Genomic DNA, 22,524 nt, shown 5'->3' with positions numbered 1-22,524 from the left:
CAGTTACGACCGTTCCTGCATACACACTTAATAAATCATGGAGGGGCCAACAGGACAAGCAGGAGCACAGATGGAGCTTAAAGTCGTCAACAATCCTGTTTGCACAGCATCATCAATGTTTCTCCAAAATTAAACTTCAAATTCACTGCCTAAATATTAGTAGACTAGGTGTACTTGTAGTACTCTTAAATGGACGACTTTTTGCTAAAGAGTGTGACACGGCTCTACAGTGAGAACCTTTGACCCAGATAACCTTTGACCTTTGTCATTACCTCCCAGAATTACATTATATGAAGTATTGAGGTCAACTTTAGTTATTATATTAAATATTCATTCTTTAACAAACACACAATGGGGTTTCCTGGAGTCTTTATTTTTTGCTTTCTCTGATGAACATTACAGACCAAACTCAGCTTTTTAAGTGGGACAACTTGAAGAATCTGTGACTGATAAATATATTTTTGCCCGCCTATAAATACGACCCCCCCTTCCTCCTGATCTGTTGTCCCCTTTCCTTTATATAGAGTTCTCTAGAGCTTCCAGGAGAAGACAAAGACGACACTGCAGCTCCTTCCCTCAACCTTCTGGAAGGTTTTGCTCTAAAAAAAGATGGACTCTGCAGAGATTTCTCTCAACTGTTCTGGAAAGTCGTCACCTCGTCTGAGGATGGATGGATTTCTGAGCAGAACCTGACAGAATGAGATGTTCTGAAAGTCCAAACTGTTTTCTAACATTTTAATTAACTTTCAGAACAACCACAGGTCTGAGGAAGCATTAAGTTCCTCAGGAATTACAGGCTAGACACCAATGTGGTGAACTGCTGAGCTGCTAGCTAGTGGAGCGTCTGAAGAAACCTGCGGAAGAAAGAACATTGCAGAACATTTCTATCAGCTGTTTTCCATTCTTGACGTGATCGAAGCGAGCCAGACCGAACGGCCGAACGTTGACAGAGCAGCTGCTCAGGGCCAGTTCTCCTGAAGAGGAGCACAGCTGCTTCGTTCCAACCATCCGTTGAACACAGTCATGACCAGTCCTCCAAAGCAGCAGGTCCTCCGTCAGTCACTAGAATACTCTTCTATCGACACTTCCTCGTCCTCCAGAAGAGCTCGGCTCAGGGTTGGTTTGGGCTGACTGGCTGTCAGAGCCTCCTCACTCTGGTCCTGACCTTCTACCAGACCCCTGTCCTCTTTCTCCTCTTCCTCTTCTGGGGCAGTCTCCTTATCGGTCAGTGTCTCTAACTTCACTCTGCACACAAACCAGAGACAAAGAGAGGGGGGGGGGGGAAGCATCAGAGCCACATGGAGAAACTCTGGAAGGCGCACAGTTCCAGCAGATGATGGTTTAACCACAAGTCAAACCCTGAAGACCTCAATGAGACAAACTGAAACACAGTTCAGGTCCATGTGGGCGGAGCTTCATCATAGATGCAGAACAGAGAAGTGGACGATGTGCAGGATGTGGACGGGAGTCTCCTGTAGCTGCAGAAACATCTGGAACCCTCGTCTGTGTTAAATGTGCATAGGCTCCGCCCTCCCCGCTCCTCAGATTTCAGTGTCTGTTATTCAGAACGGTCTAAGTGCCGTTCACCGTCATCCCACAGGTTCTGGAGAGGATCAGTGAGGGAAAAGGTGGGGTGTTGTACCTGGAAGGGTGTTTCCTCAGTGACATCTGACCCACTTCCTGGATGAAGGTGATCTGTGCTGAGAGACAGATGAAGAGTTTGTGTTACTGACGTGATGAAGGCCACATTCCTTAAGTCAAACCCACAGAACGAGCAGGTGAAGCCTCTCCACAACAGATCCACCTCTGGACTCGGCCGTGTCTGAGGACGTTCATCAAGCTGCTCTGATTTAGAAGGTTCCAGGCCAGAGCCAGAAAAGCTGGGACCACATGGATCTGGTTCAGCAGAGCCTGGACCTGCAGAGTCTGTGTGTGTGCTCTTACTGTGGTTCCTCATGGGGTTGGTCAGCTTCGCCAGGTAGGGCAGCAGCTCCACCTGCAGGCAGGCTGCGGGAAGACAGAAGTCTCTGAAGAGATGGCGAGCTGCCAGGCAGTTTTCACGATGCTGCAAGACACAGCGGGGGCTTCATCACCTGTCAGCCGGAAAAAAACTCCCCAGAAACCACCAGAACACGGAGAACCGACAGAGCCTCAAGGTTTATGATGCCTTACCACAACAGAAGCAGAATTACAGAACCCAGATAGAGTTTCATGTCACTCACTGTTAAATTCTTAACCCCTGCAGCTGGCCGGACTCACCTTGGTGCTGACCTGTAGCCAGGCAGGTTTGTGCAGTGGTCTAAATCCCACAGAGACCTGGTGGGAGTTTGAGTGCAGGATCCCTCTGACGGCCACTGAAGAACTGTAATCCCTCAGGATGATGCGGTTCTGCAGGTTGAAAACCCAAACTACATGAGCTCCACAAACAGACACGATCATGGGAGCCTGTCGTTAAAGACTGACCGTCCAATCGGCAGCAAGCAGGTCGGCATCAGATAGGTACTCGCTGGCTCTCTCCACGTCCTCCACCTCCGAGAAGAAGTCCAGGTAGTTTTGGTGCAGGTAGAGGTTGAACATCTCTGCAGACACGTGCGAGCGCTCAACAACCACCTGGAACAGGAAACAGACCAGCTGGGAACATCCACCATCACCACCATCACCACCATCATCATCATCAACATGACTGTGACCACCAGCAACAATTCCACCATCGCCATAGCAACACTGTTGATACATCTTCATGGTCGTGTTACCTCTGGCTCCACCAGCAGATCTTCTCTGCAGTGATGCAGCAGGTGAGGCGGTAAGGCGGGGCTGGGAACCTCCGTGTGCCCGCCTCCTGTGGATGACATCAGAGGTTCAACATTTATTATGAAGGAAAGATGAGGCCGGGGTGGTTCAGCTGACCCTGCTGCCTACAGGTTGGATTTAAATGCGATTTAGATCCGTCCCTTTGGAGGAACCACAGCTACCTGGAATAGCTGGGGGAAGTTGTGGTGAAACAGGCGAGGGGATCTGCTAACAGCCCCTCCCAGACAAAAGTTCTGCTCATCCTGATCTGAACACAAACAGGAGCAGCTGGACGGAGTTTGAAACTCTCTCTGATCTCTCTCTCTCTTTTTCAGAAGAAGTTAGCTCCTAACATAATATGTCCTTCAGGATTTGAACGTTTCAGCCCAGCTGAATCTACGGGGGCGGTACAGAACCAGGCTGAAGCGGGTCTGGACTCACGTTTGCAGTGCAGGATTTTGCCCAGCGCTCTGAACAGGAACAGAGCTGCATCTTTCCCTCCAATGGCTCGCTCCTCCTCCTGATCCTTCACAGTCTTTGTCTTCTTGGTCTTCTGGTTGCTTCTGGAGGCTCCTCTTCTACCTGATGCAGGTCTGTCTTTCTTGGTTCTGGACACACCTGAGTTCCCAGAGGAGCCTGAAAGGTCACAGAAAGGACGTCAGTCCAGAAGGAAGGTCCTTCTTCTGTTTGTCACGTGTGCTTGTGGCTGCCTTCACCTAGCAGGCATAAGAACTGCAGACTGTTGATGGCACTGCGGATGTCACCGGCGCTTCCTGAGCACAGCGCCTCCAGCTCCGCTTGGCCCGGGACGCTCGTCCTGCCACCGCTCTGCTCCAAAGAACAAGGAGATGAAACGATGAAGGACAGCTGCCCTCAACGCGGTCCATCACTTACAAACCGCTCACCTTGACCGCCTCTTGGGCTGAAATGCTACCCAGGACCTTCATCATGGAGGTGGGAGCCACGGGGTTAAAGCTGCAGCAAGACGACAAAAACCAGTCAGTACTTCCACATCTTCAGCATTCTGCATTTCCAGATCCATCAGAATCTCAGCTGTTTTTTTTTACGGACTACAGAAAACTCAAAGTTTCTCATTTTTGAAATTCTCCGTCACAATCTTCCTGCCTATCAGACTGTCAAAGGTTTTTCTGTCTCTCATGTCGTCATGAGAGACAGAATCGTTCTCAGATTTAGATCTGTCTGTCTGCCTATCTGCAGATCTACCGTATCTGTCTGCAGATCTGTCTGTCTGCAGGTCTGTCTGTCTGCACATCTGTCTGTCTGCACGTCTATCTGTCTGCAGATCTGTCTGTCTGCTGATCTGTCTGACTGCATGTCTATCTGTCTGCAGATCTGTCTGTCTGCAGGACCGTCTGCAGATCTGTCTGTCTGCAGATCTGTCTGTCTGCAGGACCGTCTGCAGGTCTATCTGTCTGCTGATCTGTCTGTCTGCACGTCTATCTGTCTGCAGATCTGTCTGTCTGCAGGTCTGTCTGCAGGTCTATCTGTCTGCAGATCTGTCTGACTGCATGTCTATCTGTCTGCAGATCTGTCTGTCTGCAGGACCGTCTGCAGGTCTATCTGTCTGCTGATCTGTCTGTCTGCACATCTATCTGTCTGCAGGTCTGTCCATCTGCACGTCTGTCTGTCTGCACATCTGTCTGACTGCATGTCTATCTGTCTGCAGATCTGCCTGTCTGCAGGACCGTCTGCAGGTCTATCTGTCTGCAGGTCTGTCCATCTGCACGTCTGTCTGTCTGCACATCTGTCTGTCTGCAGGTCTGTCTAGCTGCAGATCTACCGTATCTGTCTGCAGATCTGTCTGTCTGCACGTCTATCTGTCTGCAGATCTGTCTGTCTGCACATCTATCTGTCTGCAGGTCTGTCCATCTGCAGGTCTATCTGTCTGCAGGTCTGTCCGTCTGCACGTCTGTCTGTCTGCACATCTGTCTGTCTGCAGGTCTGTCCATCTGCAGGTCTATCTGTCTGCAGGTCTGTCTGTCTGCAGTTCTGTCCGTCTGCACATCTGTCTGTCTGCAGTTCTGTCCGTCTGCACATCTGTCTGTCTGCAGGTCTGTCCGTCTGCACATCTATCTGTCTGCAGGTCTGTCCGTCTGCAGGCCTGTCTGTCTGCAGGTCTGTCCGTCTGCAGGTCTGTCTGTCTGCAGGTCTGTCTGTCTGCACATCTGTCTGTCTGCAGGTCTGTCCATCTGCAGGTCTATCTGTCTGCAGGTCTGTCTGTCTGCAGTTCTGTCCGTCTGCACATCTGTCTGTCTGCAGTTCTGTCCGTCTGCACATCTGTCTGTCTGCAGGTCTGTCCGTCTGCACATCTATCTGTCTGCAGGTCTGTCCGTCTGCAGGCCTGTCTGTCTGCAGGCCTGTCCGTCTGCAGGTCTGTCCGTCTGCAGGTCTGTCCGTCTGCAGGTCTGTCCGTCTGCAGGTCTGTCCGTCTGCAGGTCTGTCCGTCTGCAGGTCTGTCTGTCTGCAGATCTGTCCGTCTGCAGATCTGTCTACGCAGCAGGAATGAGGCAAACGTCTGCAGTTCCTTGTTTGTGGTTTGAACCTGATGCAGTTGATGTGCAGCTCCTCCTGGATCTCTCTGGGGAAAAGCGAGCGTACGCTGCCGTCTCCACTTACTGACTCCGACACGACGAACACCAGGGGGCAGCGGGCGATCCTGACAAAGCGCCTGCAGACAAGTGTGAGAAGGTTCAGGAGAAGAAGGCAGAGAAACAGCAGCCCTCCTTTTCCTGAAAGCATCATTTTATATTTTGGTTCAGATGCAGACAACAACGGATCCACTTGGGTTCCATTTTTCCTGCAAAGTTGCAATCCAAACGTTGATTTACACAGTGTCTCTGCTGACCGAAAGGAAGTCAGAGCAGTTTGAAGCTCTGGTCATTTTTATTACATAAAACAACATTCAGATTTTTTACATTTATCTAAACCACTGCAACCTTTGCAGACATGGATGATGGGCCATTGAATGAACAGGATAAAGAAAAAACTCTGTTCTGTATGACAACACAAATTCCAATTCTTGTCAACTAAACTCACTCATACAGACTATTACATAATAGGATGCATCTTTTTTTTTTGTCATCCAGTGATCTAATTCAGTTTTCCAGCCCAAATATTTCAAAGACGCTGGACTTTCCGAGTGTTAAGACACTTTTTCTTTTCCTGCTCAGTCGGTGGCTGTAGAGAAACAACAAAAGGAGCTGCAGGTCTGTGCAGCAGTGCAGTTTCACAGCCATGCAGCAACAATCACAGTATGGACTTCAAGATGAGGGTTCCTGATGGAGCAGAGAGGAAGCGCAGAGCGGCGCCGGTGCAGATCTTACCTCAGGAGATCGTGCAGACTGCTAGGCTGCCGGGAGAACTGGTTGGGAAAATCCTGAAGAAAAAAGCGGCTGTGAGAATCCTAGACCCCCACTTTAGAAACAGTATGATGGGCAGGAACAAGAAGGTGGGGCACTGACGGCTCACAACAGTCTAACTAAGCCTGTTCTTCCTCTTTGTTCTTGTCTAAACAGAGCTAAAAGCTAGCTTCAGGGGTTAGCAGGAGGACTTTGACAATGCTAGAGCCCAGTCTTCTGTAGAAATGTCAGAATATTTCTCTGAATCCCACGTCTAACATGCGTTTGTGGCGTGAAAAGCCGTCAAGCGGCAACAACGCAGCGTACCTCCACCAGGATGAGCTTCTTGCCTGCAGCTCCTCCATCTCCCGCCATGCTCAGGCAGCCGTACTTGTAGGCTCGAAGCAGGAACTCCCTGAACTGCGTCACCTGGGAGCTGTAGGTAAGCCCATCGATCCTCCAGTCAGCTGATGAGGAAGAGGATGAAGGATGGGCCAGGTCCACACATTCCTATCACTCTTTCTGTTTTAGCAATTGTGTGAAGCTGGGAATGTTTTTTCACTTTTATTTATACCATCACAAGTTACATTTTGGGTGAATGTTACTGTTGGCATTTATACCAACCGTCACAACTTAAATTCACTATTCAGTAAAAATGTGGCCCACAGTGAAACAAGTTGACCTTTTTGTCTCATTTTATCAGTTCTTAAAACAGAGTAACAGAAAATAGCCGTTCATGATGCAAAAGTGGTCGAAACTCGTTACTCCTTTACAACACAGACTAGACCAGAAGGAGGTTTTAACAGTGGATCTGCTATTGTGTCAAAATGTTATGGAAGTTGTATGTTTTGATTCTGTTGTGGTAAAACGGTGTTACAGGGTTACGACCCTGCAAAAGGATTTTCCAGACATGTTTTAGATGAAGCTGATGCAGTTGATGCACTCACTCTGGCTGCATTTCAGCCCTGAAATGAACCACATATGAATCACCATATGTGGTTTATGAACTAAAAGTGGTTCATGTTTTTCTATAGGTTCATGAACCACATATGGTTCATTGTATTTCTATAGAGACAAATCCGGCTCAGCTTCAAGTGAATGAAAAACCAAATTGTAAATGTAAAAAATAGACAAAGTAAATCAATAAAAAATAACCTTTGAAAGTTTTTAAACTTCAAATGTACACATTTTAAAGAAAATGTTGAAAATCTAAAAAAAATGAGTAAATTTTGAAACTTGAATAAAAAAAAGGCCATAGACTTAAATTGCTACCAAATAATAAATAATGTTTATTTGTAACAGCGGTTGTTTTGTATTTTTTCTTTGTCATTTGCACATATTTCTGTGCGACCAGCACAAAAAGGGCTGGAAATTCACACGTAATACGTACAACCAAGACGCGCACTGCTGCATTGCTCGCATGCATTTTAAGTGCCTCCAGGGTTGTATTTTGTTGCTGGCCGCATGCATTTAAAATGAAAGTTAAAATCCCATAATGTGCCACGCTCCTCAGTGTGTGAAATGTGTCGTTTGAGCTGCAGAAACAGCTCAGGAACTATTTGGTGGTTTGACTCTAACTGCAACCACAATCCTGACCCTAACCCGTCCTGTGGGTCCAAAAAAAAGGTCATGGCTGGCCGTACGTATTTTCTAAATGACGTCCGAATAGACCCCCCCCCCCATTTCTGTCCCTCTTTTTTTCAGTTTGTATTTGATCCTAATTTTAAGTGGGGGCGGGGCTTTAAGCCCATTGGCTCGTGATTACCATCGGGTGATAGAGTCTGTGTTCCAGTCAAAGTTTGGTATGTGAGACGAGGGATGACACGGCCAACAACCGACGCCATTCTGGAGCGAAAATGAGGCCCCCCTGACCTCTATCATCCAATGTCAATCATGTCCCGGTAGCCAATGGGCATAAAGCCCCACCCTCACATGAAATGAATCTCAATTAAGAAAACAGAAATTATTATTAACTATATTTTACATTGGTTAAAAAGTTTAGATTTTTTTTAATTTAAGTTTTAAATCTACTTTTTTCAGATTTTCAATACCCCATGTTGGGAGTGGGGTCATCTGGACCCCACAAGATAGCACAAGGGTTAAATTTAAAATATAGATATTTTTCAAAATTCACAGTTTCTTTTAATCTAAAATCTGTTTTTTCATCCCCTCTAAACTGATTCTGATTTGACTCCGACCGACTCGCGTTCATGGGTGCTCCTCTGTGTGGAGGTGTGGTTCTGCAGGAGATCCCTACCGTTCTGCCAGCTGCTGTACGGTTCCACATTTGAAGGGTTGGTCCACTCCTGAACTTTAAGGCCCAGCTCCTGACTCAGAACCCGGACTGTTGCCGTCTTCCCACTGCCAGACGGTCCAGTCAGAACCAGAATGCCGCCCTGCAAAAGACCCCCAGAGGGTTGGACCTCTCTCTCTCCAGCCTAACAGGAGCAGCCCCTCCATTGGAGGACCTGTTTAAGTGAAGATCAGCCTCATTGGACCAGGTTCTCCCTGATTCCAGTTGGTCACCCAGGTCCGGTGCAAGTTTGGCCCCAACTAACCTTCGACCTGTGAGCGTTCATCCAGGTCTGCACGTCCTCCACCTTCTTCTTGTGGACGGCCAGTTCCGCCTGCACAAACACAGAGTGAGTCCTCAGAAAGGCCCGCGCAGAACCGGGGTTCTGGTTTCACATGAAACTACGCGTGACACAGGATGAGGAAATGCACCCAACGCCTGGCTGCCAGAGCGTGTCTTCAACCAAACACTGCGCACAAACCCGCTAAGAAAAGGCTTCCTGACCACGCCCCCTGCAGGCTGCAGACGCTTAGCTCCTCACAGACGAAGCTCACCTGTGACTGCGGCGAATACCTGTCCACCCACGACTCATCCTGGCCCCCCTGGTCAGACTCCAACCGCTGACAGCTGAAAGCCCCCCCTTTCCTTTTCTTCGGATTCTTCGTGTCCGTTTTGGACCAGAGAAACGGATCAGAACTTTGTGCTGACAGCTCACTGAAGGACGGGTCGACCCAGCGCTTCACCTGTGAGAGAAACCACAACGACCGCGGGTCAAACTCCTCTGCAGAACCTCACCGAGGGCGGGGTTCACTGCAAAATGTAGGTTCACAGGTTTATGACTCGATTCCAAGTAAAGTTCTACTCTGTAAAATATCAATTTATGGACAAGTTTTCATCCAAAGCTTTTTATTTTGTGGAGAACATCAGTTTTCATAAAACTGGTGGTTAAAACTGAACAAAGGTGGAGTTTATATGAATAAAAGAACCAATTAAACGCAGTTTTAGCATAAAAAAACAAGACATTACTTTAAAAGAAAATTAAGCAGCTGGATGTTCTGTATGCAGGACTGGGGCATGGGAGACCCGGGTTTGATTCCCAGGGGCCGCCTTGAGCTTCGTCCAGTGTGGGTCTCTAGGCAAGACCCTTCGCCCTACTGCCTGACTGTAGCCGCTAGGGTCTCCCTGTGCTGGTCCCCAGCCTGGATAAAATGCAGGGTCGTGGCATCAGGCATTAAAATCTCTGCCAAACCACCTGTGTGGATCAGGGAAAGCTGATTCGCCATGGCAACCCCCGGAGGAATAAGCCAAAAGGTGAACAAACAACTTTAAAATAAAATATTTCTTGTTTCCAATTTCAATGGAGAGATCAGCACTGGATTGCATAAAGGACGCAACCCTAATCACCAACGACACGCTCCACTCATCTGCAGCTTCCAGAGCGGAATCACTGAAGTCCTAAAGCAGGTTCTGAGGAGCAGAGGGGGGTCCTGGACCCCTGTGATGAAGGCACCATGCTCCTCTGAGGAGCAGAGGGGGGTCCTGGACCCCTGTGATGAAGGCACCATGCTCCTCTGTGAGAGGATGCTGGCTTTGAGATTTGGAGGGAGGGGATGATGGAGATGTGACATTCTCTTAAAAACTGCTCAAACCCTTTAGAAATGCAGAGTCCACAAATAACTCGGCTGAGCCAACTGGAAGGAACCATTGATTCCGACCCTAGATGGTTGAAAACTCTTCTTCTACTATTTATGACGTCACACAGGGGAACTCACCGAGCTCGCGGCGGTTCTGGACCCCTCGGGTAAAGGATCCATGGGTGCCGGTTCCGGTCCAAGCCGGACCGGACTCAGCTTGAAGAGGATACAGAGCACTAGGACTGCAAAACACGCACGCGCTCAAAAAGCAGAGGTTTCACTAAGAGAAATTCTACACCAAACCCGGACCGGTTCGGCCCGCTGCGTCTGCTCTTTGCTCTGGGCCAAGTTCGCTTTGCTTTGGTGGACCACAGCTGGGTGGGGAGTTGGGGCAGGTCCTGTTCGGTAAAGTTTAAAAACTCCGGTTCAACCCCCTCGAAACGTACACAGGAAGCTGCCGTAAATCGCTAGTTTCTGACGTAAAAGTGACGCGGAGCGGCAGCAGGCGGCAAACACCAGGTCACGTGGTCATCCCCACTTTTTAAACACAAATATTCAAGGTTTTATATCGACCACTGGGGTATTTCAGATGTAGCTTCTTCTTCTTTTTTATTCTTTACTTAATCGACCCTTGATCAAGAGCATGACTCGTGCTTCTGTATGATGAGGAGAACATATTCTATTCTATTCTATCCATTCTATTCTATTACAATTCAAACAAACAGAACCTCGGAAACAAAACCTTACGCAAACAGATTTTCATGCAAGCAGAAACTCTTAAAACAACAATGTCTACAGCTAAACCTGAATAAATACTGGATGGATTTAGAAAAAGCTGGTTTCTTCCACGGCGTCATTCTGAACTCCGTCCACTAGGGGGCAATAGAACACAGCCCGCTGATTGCTGACAGTCAATCAGAAGCAGAAATAAGAGGCACGCGGCTCCCTGCGCGGTCCTCGTGTTTGTTATTCGCATCCTGGATCCTCTACTGAGCAGAACTCTGTTTTTTGTTTGGGATTCTTTCTTTAACGAAACCTCGTGGTACTGGGAGAAGCTGTTGTGTTGTTCGGGTGGGCTCTGTCGTCATCGTGACACGTGGACAGGATGACGAAGCGGCCAAACATTCTGCTGACTGGTAAGCCCAAACTCTGGTTCCGAACCGGCGCTACCGTCAAAATCAACGTATCCAGTTTTTCTCGGGCTTGGTTCTGGTCTTGTCGGGATCAGTGGGTGCCATATGAACATGAGTGTCTTGGCCTTAGTTTAGACCTCATTATCATGGCCCAGCAGTTCGGGAGAAAAACCGAACCAGAACATCTACAGACAAGCATCCCTGAAGTTTGCTGTGACCTTTGACCCAGACCTGTACAGGCTGGTGCTCCTGCATTCAGTGGACTAACCAGCGGACCACTTGAGGTCAGCTTTACTGAACAGAACCTGGACAGAGATGTGTGTGGTGGAAGATGATCATCTTCATCATCATCCCCTCCTCATCACATTGTGGTGATGAGATTCTTCCTCTATCACGTTGGTAGGTCTCATGCTGAAGCCTGGTGTTTCTTCAGACAGGGCTGGGTGATGCGCTTCATATCCAGATGATTGATGTGATAAAGTCAAATCAAGTGTCCGTCTATTCAGTTTATTAGGTCGTCTCCATGTGACCTCGGTGGTCCAGCAGCAGCAGATGGCGTGCTCCTCACCTGTATGCAGGTGTGTTAGTCCATCAGCACATCTGGAGCCCGTCTGGCTTCAAAGTACGACACTTCTGGTAGCTGTGGTCGCTCTGGTTCTGTCCCTCTGGACTCTGTCCCACACCACCGGCCTATGATTGCTGTGACTGATGGAACTAGGATTGGTGTGATGTCAGCTGTATGACCATAACCTGCAACAGCCTTCACTGCATAGGGGGTGGACTGAACGTGGACAAGCTGTAGTCCCGGCTTAGATCTCACAACATCAAGGACAAGATAACTGGAGGTTTCATTATTTCAACAGAGGTCAGATTACCATGGCCGGACTTGTGAAGTCTGCCCTGGGTTTCCTGCGTGACACCCATCCAACTGAAATGTGTACACGGTATATTTTGGTTCTGATGCTCGCTGGAATGTATGGAAACGCCGCACCTTTATTGTATCGCTGAACGTATCGCCTTGAAACAGTGACTGTATCTGAGAACTGGAACGAGTGAATGTGACGTCGACCCAAGAGGAACAGGTTTCTTCCGGCTCCAAGCCGATGAGGTTTATTCAGTCGCCATCTTTCTTTTCACCTGGATGCTGCCATGTTGGAGCTACACGATACGTCAGTAAGCACTGGTTGGTCAGAGTCAGTCCCCGTTTCTATGGCAACCACCGTCACAAAACAGGAGTGATATTTTTGGGAGTCCGCGCCCCTACCACTTGAAAGCGGGCCACGTGATTGATTGCATCTGATTGGTCAGTTTACGACTTGAATAACTTGCACGACAGAAGAAAGAGAATTATCAGGAACTATTTTAAAAAACATGTTTCAGAGCAAGAATTGCTGTTCTGACCAATAGAATGACTGCCTAAATGTTTGTTTATGGGATCTTGGCTTCTTGGAACCAGCAGGTACTTCCTGTTTGGAACGTGGGGGGGGGGGGGGTCACTCAGTCCAGTTCTCATTTACAGTCAAAGGCCTAAACACTGATGATGGTTCATAAGTGGAAAAAGGGATCGACCTCTGCTGACCGCCAAACTGCTGACACATGAGCAGACCCGGGGTGTCCGTCAGCAAACGGATCGCGGTAATTCATGTTTTTAAAGATGGAAACAAATTATGAGGCTGGGAGCTTTTCACAGGATCCGTAATCTGGTTGTGTTTAGCTGAGAAGATGTTGCGTTTCCTGTGAAACGTAAAAACAGCAGAACTGCTGGATGGTCTCAGACCAGATCCTCGTGTTGGTCTCCAGAGTTCTCTGGTGTCGGGGCGATGCTGAGGGAGTGTGTGTTTGCAGGAACCCCCGGTGTGGGGAAGACCACTCTTGGGAAGGAGCTCTCCAGTCGCACTGGACTGACCTACGTGAACGTGGGGGACCTGGCACAGGAAGGTGAGATCAGACCCCCTCCCCTCCCAAAATACCGTCTGTACCTAAAGGGCAGAATTTCACCAACAACGTTCTCCACAGGACAGCTGTATGACGGCTTTGATGAAGACTACCAGTGCCCCATCCTGGATGAAGACAGGGTGGGTCCGTTTGTTTTTTTTGGGTGTGGGTGGCTGCTCCTGGCAGACGGTTATGTTGGTACATTCGGCAGGTTGTGGATGAGCTGGAGGATAAGATGGAGGAAGGCGGTGTGATCGTGGACTACCACGGCTGTGACCTGTTCCCCGAGCGCTGGTTCCACATCGTCTTTGTCCTGCGGACAGACAACACCCAGCTGTACAACCGGCTGGAGGCCAGGTAACCCGAGCCACGCCCCTCTGACCTTCTGATCACAGTCCAGACGTCGGTTTGAGTCTCTGAGATTTTGCTGTCCGCCGCCTCAGGGGTTACACGGGAAAGAAGCTGCAGGACAACGTACAGTGTGAGATCTTCCAGACCATCTTGGAGGAGGCCATGGAGGCGTACAGCGAGGACATCGTCCACCAGCTGCCCAGCAACAGTCCCGAGGACCTGGAGAGGAACCTGGAGCAGATGAGCCAGTGGGTGGAGCAGTGGATAAAAGACCACAACTAGACTGACCTCTGGGTTTTATCCGTGTGGTTAAAGACTTTAGAGAAGGGGGTGGACGCCCTCTGCTTTGGACCTTTCCCTTCATGAGGCCGTCATGCTCAGTCGGTTGAGTCTCAGCAGCAGCAGAAGCTCCTCAGGCCGGTGTGGAGCAGGGTTGTCCATCAGACTCGTGTTACATAATAAAGGACTGGAAGAACTCCGCTCCGTCTGTTTGTGACTGTTGCCCCTTAAGTGAAGACTGGTTCTGTTATCTCCCTGAAGGCTCACCTGCATGGGGAAGGTGGGTGTATGTGACCCCGCCCCTTCGCCCTAGGCTCCTCCCTCTACCTGAACAGGAAGAAACAGGCGAGGCAGCAGGTGAGCAGGAAAGGAGCGCTGCAGGACATGGAGGAACGGGTCTGTGTTCATGTTCATGTTTTACGGAGCGGGCCTTTTCATGACTTGTAAGCGGGTCAGAGCTGGTTCTGCTGCGGAAGCGGTCTGTGGTTGGAGAACCAGATGTTCTGCTGTCATGGTTGGATCCAGCTGAGTGGGGTTTCCGTTACCGGGATAGTCAAGTTATTAAGGCAGGGGTCCCTTGATCCACCACCAGACTGTTGACACTTAAAAAAAAAAAAAAAGTCATATCTGGAGACAGATAAAAATGTTGAATTTTATTTTTGAGTCAGATTTTCATGAAATGCTGGAAACGCTTTTCCCGCCTCCTCCGGCAGAGGGCGCCATCGCTCCTCCGGTGTTGTCGGAAGTAAGGCGCGCTTCCCGGTTCCGTCGCGCGTTTCCCGGTCGTGCGGCAGGCCGGGCCCGGTGTCGGTTCGTACGGGTGCCGGGAGGGGCGCACGCGGTTCCATGGGTAAGTAGTTTGTCCCTTCGGACCGATCGAGTTCAGAGGTTCGGCCGGACAGTTCTGGGTGCTGCTGGCTGCTGTTTGCGTCTCTAGCATGATAATGTTCGATCGACGCCGGGCCGATCAGAACTCTTAGAACCCTGCTTAACGACTTCTGCCGGATCCACGTTCACGTCGGACTTAAAATCTGCATGTTTCGGTCCATCAGAACCACGTGGATCAAGGTGTTCAGCACGTTACTGAGGTCCAAATGAATCTTTCTGTAGTGGTTCTGTATCATATGAAATGGTTGGCTAGTATCAGTCGTGTCTTCTGAAGTTACACAGAACCGGTCAGAACCTCAGGTCCACTTCTGCTTCAGTGACACCGGTTCTGTTCAGTTTGGGAGCAGAACCGCCCGGCTGCTCTTGCCCTTTGCTCAATGGACTGGACAGAACCGGGTTTCAATTCTATACTAAAGTTCTGTTAGTTTGAGGGGGCGGGGCTTTGGAACATCTCAAGAGGGAGGAGCTGACTGGACATCCACCTGTCAGTAAACACAGAGCGGTTCGGATAATCCCAGACCCGGATAAGCGGTCAGCTGTTCCCTGACCCACATGAGTCTGCTAAATCTCTGGGATCTGAGCTGCTCCTCTTTAGGATCCCTGCTGATCTGAGACCCAACAGAACCTGGGCTTTTCCACTGAAAACACTTTTATTTGGTCTAAACTGATAAATAGTCATAAATCAAAGGTGTGTACAATCTGATAAATATCTTTTGAATGTTAGTTTATAGTTTATTCTCTTATGAAAGCTGTAGGGGGAGTTTCTTTTAATGGTTTTGATTTGATTGACAGGTGGGTGCACCCAAGAAAATTTACATTTTTCCCTCCTAATCTGCCACATTTCTTTGACTGTATAAGAGAACTGGACTGAGCGAATGTGACGTCATCATTGAAGGCTAATGAAAACTGGACTGAGTGGCTCCTCCCCTCTGGGAGGAAAGACCAGCATGCTCTAAGAAGCCAAAACTCATAGTCATCTATAGAGAAAAAACCAGCTGCTACTTTGTCATTCTAGAGGCCAAAAGAACCATTCTGGATCTGATACCTTTTTTAAACATCTTCTCGATAAACTTCATTTTTTTCATGATATTTTTTGCTGTAGTTCTAGTTATTAGCTGACCAATCAGATGCCTTTATAAAAGTTTGTGCCGGTTGATTGACAGATTCTCCTGAGCCCGCTTTCAGTGGAAGGGGTGTGGTCTCCTATCATGCTCACTATTGGAGAGAGTGGTTCCCAAAGACACATGAGACGATCACAGCTTACTGAAGACGCCTGATTCCAACATTAAAGAAAATCGGCGTCTAAATTGACTACATTTGGTTGGAGTCAGAAGTAAGTTAGTTCCTACGGACGCCATTATGTTGGGGCCAGACGCTGTCAGTGATAGGTGGTTGGTCCAAGTTGGTCTGAATTAACATTTCTATGGCAACCACTCTCATCAATCAGGAGTGAGGTGTTGGAAAGCCACACCCCTTTCACTTGAAAGCGGACTTGATAGAATCTGTCAAATTCTTTGAACATTCAACGTGACACCACCTACTTTTATTCACGCATCTGATTGTTCAGTTTATATCCTGAATCCTGAACTTACACTACAGAAAAAAAAACAATGAAAATGATTAGGAACATGATTTAAAGTTATCAGAGCCAGAACGGTTCTTCTGAGTAATGGAATGACTGAAGAACGGTTGGAAATTTCTCTGTAGAAACCTATGGGGTTTTGGCTTCTTGGAGCAACCAGGTTCTTCCTGTTTGGAACGCCAGGGGGGGGGGTCCCTCTCTCTCCATTTCTCACATACAGTCAATGGTTGACATCAGAGATTATCAAGCAAGTGTTTAAATTATCTATTTGCATTGCCTTCTATTGTTTGTTGTAGAGTCTAGCAGGTGTCCGGTCCGGTTTTTGTCTATGTTATACTCATCCTAGTCCCACTGGTGACAATTTTACCTGTACTGGTTCCGTCTGGGTCCATCTTGTCACTGTCACAACAGCAGGAGGTAGGTTTTTTTGCTGTGTATTCGTTTTCTCAGTGCCAGTTCCAGTTGTTACCAGGTTCATTAATGCTGGCTCTGCCAGTGCCGTTCAAATCCGTGCTACAACTTAACGGTTCTAAAAGTTCTAGTTCTATAGTTGCTAGTCTTGTCTGTGTTGGTTCTGCTGGTGCTTGTTTTATCATTGCCAGTTCTACATGAGCCAGTTCTGTCTGTGCTTGTTCTATTGCCACAAGAACTACTTGTGCTGATGATGCTGGTTCCATCATTATACTGGCGCTGGTTCTTTTAGTGCCTGTTCTACAGTACGGTTCTGTTGTCCCAGTTTCAATAAGACTGTTCTGTTGTGCCAATTTTGTCATTGCTAGTTTCACTGGTGCTGGTGATGTTGGATTTGTTCTGCGTGGTTCTGTCAGTGCCAGTTCAATTAGTGCATGAGTGTTTCTGTTGATACTGATTGAGAGCTTGCTCATCCCACATTGGTTCTGGTTCTGTCAGTGCGGGTTCTATCTGAGCCAGAGCTGCCGGTTCCATTACTGTTTGTTAGTCCTTTAGGTGCCAGATCTGTCAATGCAGGTTCTTTGTGTGTCCGTTTATGTTGCTGTCAGTTCTGTTTGTGTTGCATTGATAGTGCTCACACTGGTTCATTGTGGGTCAGATGCGGATTTGAGTCTGGATGGAGTGTGACTGACAGGGAGGTGGAGCGTGCTCTTAGATGCTTTTGCTCCTGGTGCCTGGTGGAGCAGATTGTGGGCTGCTGTGTCTGTCCGCTGCCTTTCTCAGAGACACTCTGCACTGTGACTAAAGAGTTGTACATGTTCGGCTGTGTCCTGTGTGTCCACCGCAGGAAACGAGGAGAATGCCACAGCCACGATTGTTGCTGGTAATCACCGGTGACGATTTCGGCTATTGTTCTCGGAGGAACCAGGGGATTGTTGACTGCTTCCTGGCAGGAGGGATCTCCAATGTTTCCCTGCTGGTGAACGGTTCAGCAGCTAAAGAGGCTGCAGATCTAGCCAAAAGGTAGGCTACTATCAACCTGGTGCAATTGATTCATCTTTTTTAGAGGCTTGTGCAGGAAAATGCAAACCAAACACCACAGATACTGAAGTTGCATCTGCAACCAGCTCCTTTTTGAAACAAATAGAAAGATCACAGATGTTTGCATGTTGAATGATTTTTGCTCAAGACCTTTTAGCTCTAAACTAATGCTTAGGACTTTTGTCCTGTCTTTGTTTCAGACATGAAATTCCCATTGGTCTCCATGCCAACCTCTCTGAGGGCACTCCAGTGTGTCACATCCTGCAGAAGTCCTCCAGCCTCACTGACCACAGAGGCTTTTTCCATGGGAAAATGGGCTTCCGTCAGAGCTTGGAGAGAGGTCAGCTCTGCATGAAACAGGTACACACCAGTCGTAGGTGCACATCAGCCGGGTTAACACAAACCCGAGGTGCTCATCCATCACATCACAGCTGCTGAAATAATCAGACTAACTACAGTTGTGCCTAAAGAGAGCGTACACACCAACCATAGATGCACTTTCATTCCAGGTGTACAAAACCACAGGAAGCACATTGACAGCTATACCTTTAGGTAAACCGCCTTCTGTTGACAGGTGGAGATGGAGTTAAGGGCCCAGGTGAAGCGCTTTGTGGAACTTACAGGTCATCTGCCCAATCATATGGATGGACACCAACATGTTCATGTGCTACCAGGTGAGCCTGTCATGGTCACATCCTGGTTTCATCCACTTACTGATCCCAATAAAGGGTTTTATGAAATATGAATCTCAAATGGGAACCAGATAGTCTTGCTGACTCTGCAGAATGTCTTTGCACACCAGATCCCTCTGAAGGGTTTTTCAGTCGGGCCACAAGCAACTTATGTCGATCTCCCACAAACCCCTGGTCAAGGAGTTGAACCAACAACCCTTCAGTCTTATGGACGACTCTAATAATAGAATAAAATAAATAAAAATAAAAAAAGAAGCCCTTTTTTTTAAACATTAGCGCACTGGAAGATCAGATTCTAAAACACTGCAAGAGCTCTGCTTACATCAAACAATGAGTCTAAAATGACATCAGCATATCTTATATATCTTAAATCTTCTCTGGTTGTGTGTAAGTGTGCTGAAGCTTTCCTTTGGTTGTTCCTGAACCAGCCACATCATCTGGCCATAGGGATGATTAGTCTACTAAATTGCTTTTTTGTGTCTGCGTATGTCTGTGTGCAGAGGTCCGTGATGTCTTCGCTCAGGTGATGTCAGACCACAGGATTCGGTTCACTCGTGTTCCAGTAGAACCTGGTTTGCACAGCTGCCAATGGCTCCCTGAGCACCTGCACACCTTCTACTCCCAGGTGGAGAAGGACGCCCTGGACTCCATGGCTGTCTTCAGGCATAATGGGATTAGGTAAATTCAGGGAGCGCAACAGGGTGTAACCATGTTCGGATGTGAGAAACCAAGTGTTTAGTTATGTGTAAACAAATATTCCCAGTTCCCACGCGCATAAGCAAATCTTTGAGTGCATGTGCAATAAAACAGAGTAAACTGATGTTTTTAACAAAGCTGTTTGTTCAGGAGGTAAAGAATTCTGACCTCAGTTATTTCTGTCCTCAGGTGGCCTGATGTGTACCTTGGACTGACCACCATGGGTCAAAACATGTCTGTCCCCCACCTGCAGAGGGCGCTGCGGCTCGCTCTGGCTGCAGGGCAGATGGGTGAACCGTCCAGTAGGGCGTGTGTCACAGCTGAGCTTATGGTCCACCCAGGTTACCCAAGTCATCCCCAGGAGGGCGGCTGTGGGGAAGGACCGGACGACTTCTCTCAGTCACTTGAACGACAGCATGAACTGAGCGTGCTCAGTGACCCGTCTATGGCAGCGCTCTTGAGCCAGGAGAAGGTTCAGCTGTGTGCTTTTAAAGACCTTTGACCTTTGTTGTCTCTGGAGTCAATGAGCCTGGACAGAACCGCTGGTAGAACCAAGGTTCAGCATATCTTGGGTTCTCTGAGGTCCAAAATAACTTTTTTTAACACACTATGACTCATTTCACTACTGATGCTAGCTAGCATCTCCGGAGGGTTTAAATAAAAAGAGTTTTATTGACCTAATATGGATGGAGTTTTGTTTATTTATCAATTCCAGTGACCGAATAAGAGAACGGTATCAAGAGAGTGTGATGGCATCCATAGAAAAATGACTTATGTCTGGTTAGAACCAAATTAAGTTAATTCAGTCACCATTTTTCTGGAATATGGATGTCGCCATTTTGGAACCAGACATCCTCAGTAAGCAGTGATTGGTCCAAGTCGGTCTAAGTTTTAAAAATATTAAAACTGTGCTCTGAAAAGAGGTCAACTAAACAACCAATTCAGGTCGCGGTCATTTATACAAGTGAAACAAACTGACATAACCAACTGCAAACTAGCAGAAGAGCTTTTCCTGGTCATTTCAAAATGGCTGCTACTGTGAAATCGCAGAAACCCTTTTTGGTGGAAAAAGTTTAGCTAAATGTTCTAACCTTTATGGCTTATCTATTGTTAAATTTTTTTTATAATAGCGCTTTCTTAATTGAAAGAATACAAATTTGGTTAATTTTTTATACCATGCTAAAAATGTGTGTATCAAATTTGAGACAGTGGGTAAATAAGGGGCTTTTTTTTCTTGAATTCTGATATGAATATTTTTGCATCCTAAAATAACACTGTGAGCAAAAACTTAGCATCTCATAGCCCCTAAAAAAAAAGAAAAAAAATCCACACAAAACAAATTAGTATTTTTGTTTTGTGTGGATTTCATCAAAGGGTTTTAAAAACATCTTAATTCCAAAAAAACTTCAATTGCTTATCAATTCATAGATGTAGTGGGTTTTACGGGCTTAAATAAGACTACAGACGTGTCTAATCCTTAGACTTGGTCTAGTACTCCACCATAAATAACATGAGGGAACTAAATAAAAGCAAAATATTTGTTGGGATTTTAAGCCATGTTCACTTTCTGTTTATGGTTTAACTATGACCTGATACATCAGCCTGATCGTCACAACCACAGTGGTTGCCACACAGAAACAAATGGCTTTACTTTAAGGAGGGCGGTTCAACAACACACCAGCCAATCAAAAACCGTCCTTTAATGGAAACAGAACAGAGGTTTTACATTTTCCAGGGGAAATGTCACTCGTGACTTGAATTGACCGCAGACTCATCTCAGAAACTCTGATGGTTGCAGAGATTAAAAAAAGTTATCTGGATCATTGATGCTCCTGGTTGATTCTGGAGCATCGGGTTCTCTCACATCCTCAATTAATAAAGTAAATAAAAATCTATTTAGACTCATTTAAACTACTGAGGTCAAAGTGCTGGTTTCTTTCTGGTTTGTCCATCATGTTCAGTCATGGGTGAGCCGTGTCCACTGACTGCTTTTGTTTCACCGGTTTATTGTTAAGACATTAAAGATCGTTTGGAAAAAACAAAATGTTTATTGATTTTTTTATGAAAGTACCTCCAAGTGCTTAGGATAGCTATCAATAGTTTAAAAGTGACAATTTAAGACCCACTCTGATGAAATTGGTAGTTTTGGTGTTTTTAACGTGTTCTTGTGGCATTTTTCTGATGAAGGAAGACATATATAAAGAAAATTAAGATTAACATTGAATTGGTTAGTTCAAAAGGCGCCCAAGTCCAAGAGTTTTTTTTTCTCCATGAAATGATTTTAATTGCATAGCTTTTAGGGAGGCTACACCAAATGATTAATACTTTAACCAGATTTAGCACCAGTTCATAGCTTATAAATGCTATAATAAGAAGCACCTCCCCTTTATCATTTCAGAGGACTAGCAAACTAAAGTCTCTGGACTTGGGCCCTTCTTGAATTAATGCTGCCATATTGGATAACTAGTGCTGCCATCTATGGGATAAAGCTAAACCCATGCAAGAGAGGCTCAAGTCCAGGAATTTTGCACTTAATGCATTTTACATGTCAAGCATAGTCAATCCATTAAAACAGACTTGGGACTTTTTTGCGAATTATCAGACAGCTTTTCCCTTGAAGACCATAGAACACTTAATATATCTATTTTGAAAAATTCTGGACTTGGGCCCCTTTTGAACTGACCGATTCAATTGCATTTCTGAGTATTTCTTCATTCAAGTCGCAGTGAATCAGGAGCAGGTGAAAAAATACAGCTAGAAAAAGAGCTCATTTGTGTTGTAGAAAACATGCTGGGTTGGGCCCATGAGCTACAAACCCCCTGCTACTCTCCATTCTGATAAATCCATTTACAGACAAATAGATCAACTTTTATCTCTCTTATCTCATCACACAATTTCCTTGTTTTTCACTCTCATTTTTTGCATTTACAAGCCCACTCCGATCATCTTTTGATCTACTGTCAAAGTTTTCTCAGTGCTCTTTTAATTATGATTTTACAGTTTTTAGTAAAAATCAATAAAACTGTGTAGTTTTCTAGGACATAGTTTCTGCAGAGCGGCAGACGTTCACCAGAAATTCACATCTGAGTTGTGGGCTGGACTGTAAGCCTCCCCTGACTTCCCATCATCCCTTTTTCACTCTCTCCTGCTAGCATATAGCCCTTACCTCCCCGACCTAACAAAATAGTTTGAGCTATCCAGCCGTATAGTTTGGATGGAAATTCCAGCCCGGATGAGGAAAAGAAAGACGTTCATGGATCCATTTGTCTGACTGTGGATGCATTCGAATGGGGCGGAGCAGGAAGTTTGAGGCACAGCAGGACCTACGAGCTTTTCCAATTGCATTTTTCATTTGCTCCAGATTCACAGTGATTAGAATAAAGAAACATTCAGAAATGCAATCTAAAGTTTCTTAATGTATGTCTTCCATCATTGTATGT

The 22,524-nt window shown here is 46.8% G+C and overlaps 3 protein-coding genes across 6 annotated transcripts; 2 read left to right on the top strand and 1 right to left on the bottom strand.

The window, feature by feature from the left end:
• Positions 1 to 352: 352 nt before the first annotated feature.
• rad17 (RAD17 checkpoint clamp loader component) lies at positions 353 to 10,407 on the bottom strand. Its single transcript, XM_011479690.4, has 16 exons — positions 10,215 to 10,407; positions 8,997 to 9,185; positions 8,708 to 8,776; positions 8,407 to 8,545; positions 6,477 to 6,616; positions 6,135 to 6,187; positions 5,354 to 5,479; positions 3,696 to 3,765; positions 3,507 to 3,618; positions 3,232 to 3,426; positions 2,754 to 2,839; positions 2,464 to 2,610; positions 2,260 to 2,388; positions 1,945 to 2,065; positions 1,643 to 1,700; positions 353 to 1,245 (listed from the first exon to the last, which is right to left on the bottom strand). The coding sequence occupies exons 1-16, from the start codon at positions 10,254 to 10,256 to the stop codon at positions 1,056 to 1,058; spliced, it is 1,866 nt and encodes a 621-aa protein (XP_011477992.1). The 5' UTR covers positions 10,257 to 10,407; the 3' UTR covers positions 353 to 1,055.
• Positions 10,408 to 11,069: 662 nt separating this feature from the next.
• Positions 11,070 to 13,974, top strand: ak6 (adenylate kinase 6). The gene is made up of 5 exons (XM_004072821.4): positions 11,070 to 11,212; positions 13,055 to 13,147; positions 13,226 to 13,284; positions 13,356 to 13,501; positions 13,588 to 13,974. Exons 1-5 carry the CDS (start codon positions 11,182 to 11,184, stop codon positions 13,775 to 13,777), a joined length of 519 nt encoding a protein of 172 aa, XP_004072869.1. The 5' UTR covers positions 11,070 to 11,181; the 3' UTR covers positions 13,778 to 13,974.
• A 126-nt stretch (positions 13,975 to 14,100) lies between these two features.
• Positions 14,101 to 19,765, top strand: ydjc (YdjC chitooligosaccharide deacetylase homolog). 4 transcript variants are annotated; one of them, XM_078952130.1, is made up of 6 exons: positions 14,101 to 14,170; positions 17,503 to 17,678; positions 17,897 to 18,056; positions 18,271 to 18,370; positions 18,889 to 19,066; positions 19,274 to 19,765. In XM_078952130.1, exons 1-6 carry the CDS (start codon positions 14,159 to 14,161, stop codon positions 19,584 to 19,586), a joined length of 939 nt encoding a protein of 312 aa, XP_078808256.1. In that variant the 5' UTR covers positions 14,101 to 14,158; the 3' UTR covers positions 19,587 to 19,765. The 4 variants fall into 4 exon arrangements, with proteins under 4 accessions (XP_078808256.1, XP_078808255.1, XP_004072870.4 ...); XM_078952129.1 differs by having other exon boundaries at positions 14,110 to 14,131; XM_004072822.4 differs by lacking the exon at positions 14,101 to 14,170 and adding an exon at positions 14,335 to 14,624.
• The last annotated feature ends 2,759 nt before the right edge of the window (positions 19,766 to 22,524 follow it).

This window comes from Oryzias latipes, chromosome 9, assembly GCF_053564925.1.
Source record: "Oryzias latipes strain Hd-rR chromosome 9, Olatipes_Hd-rR_3.1".
Taxonomy (NCBI): domain Eukaryota; kingdom Metazoa; phylum Chordata; class Actinopteri; order Beloniformes; family Adrianichthyidae; genus Oryzias; species Oryzias latipes.
Note: the sequence above shows the minus strand (reverse complement) of the source record. Positions and strands in the feature narration are given on the sequence as shown.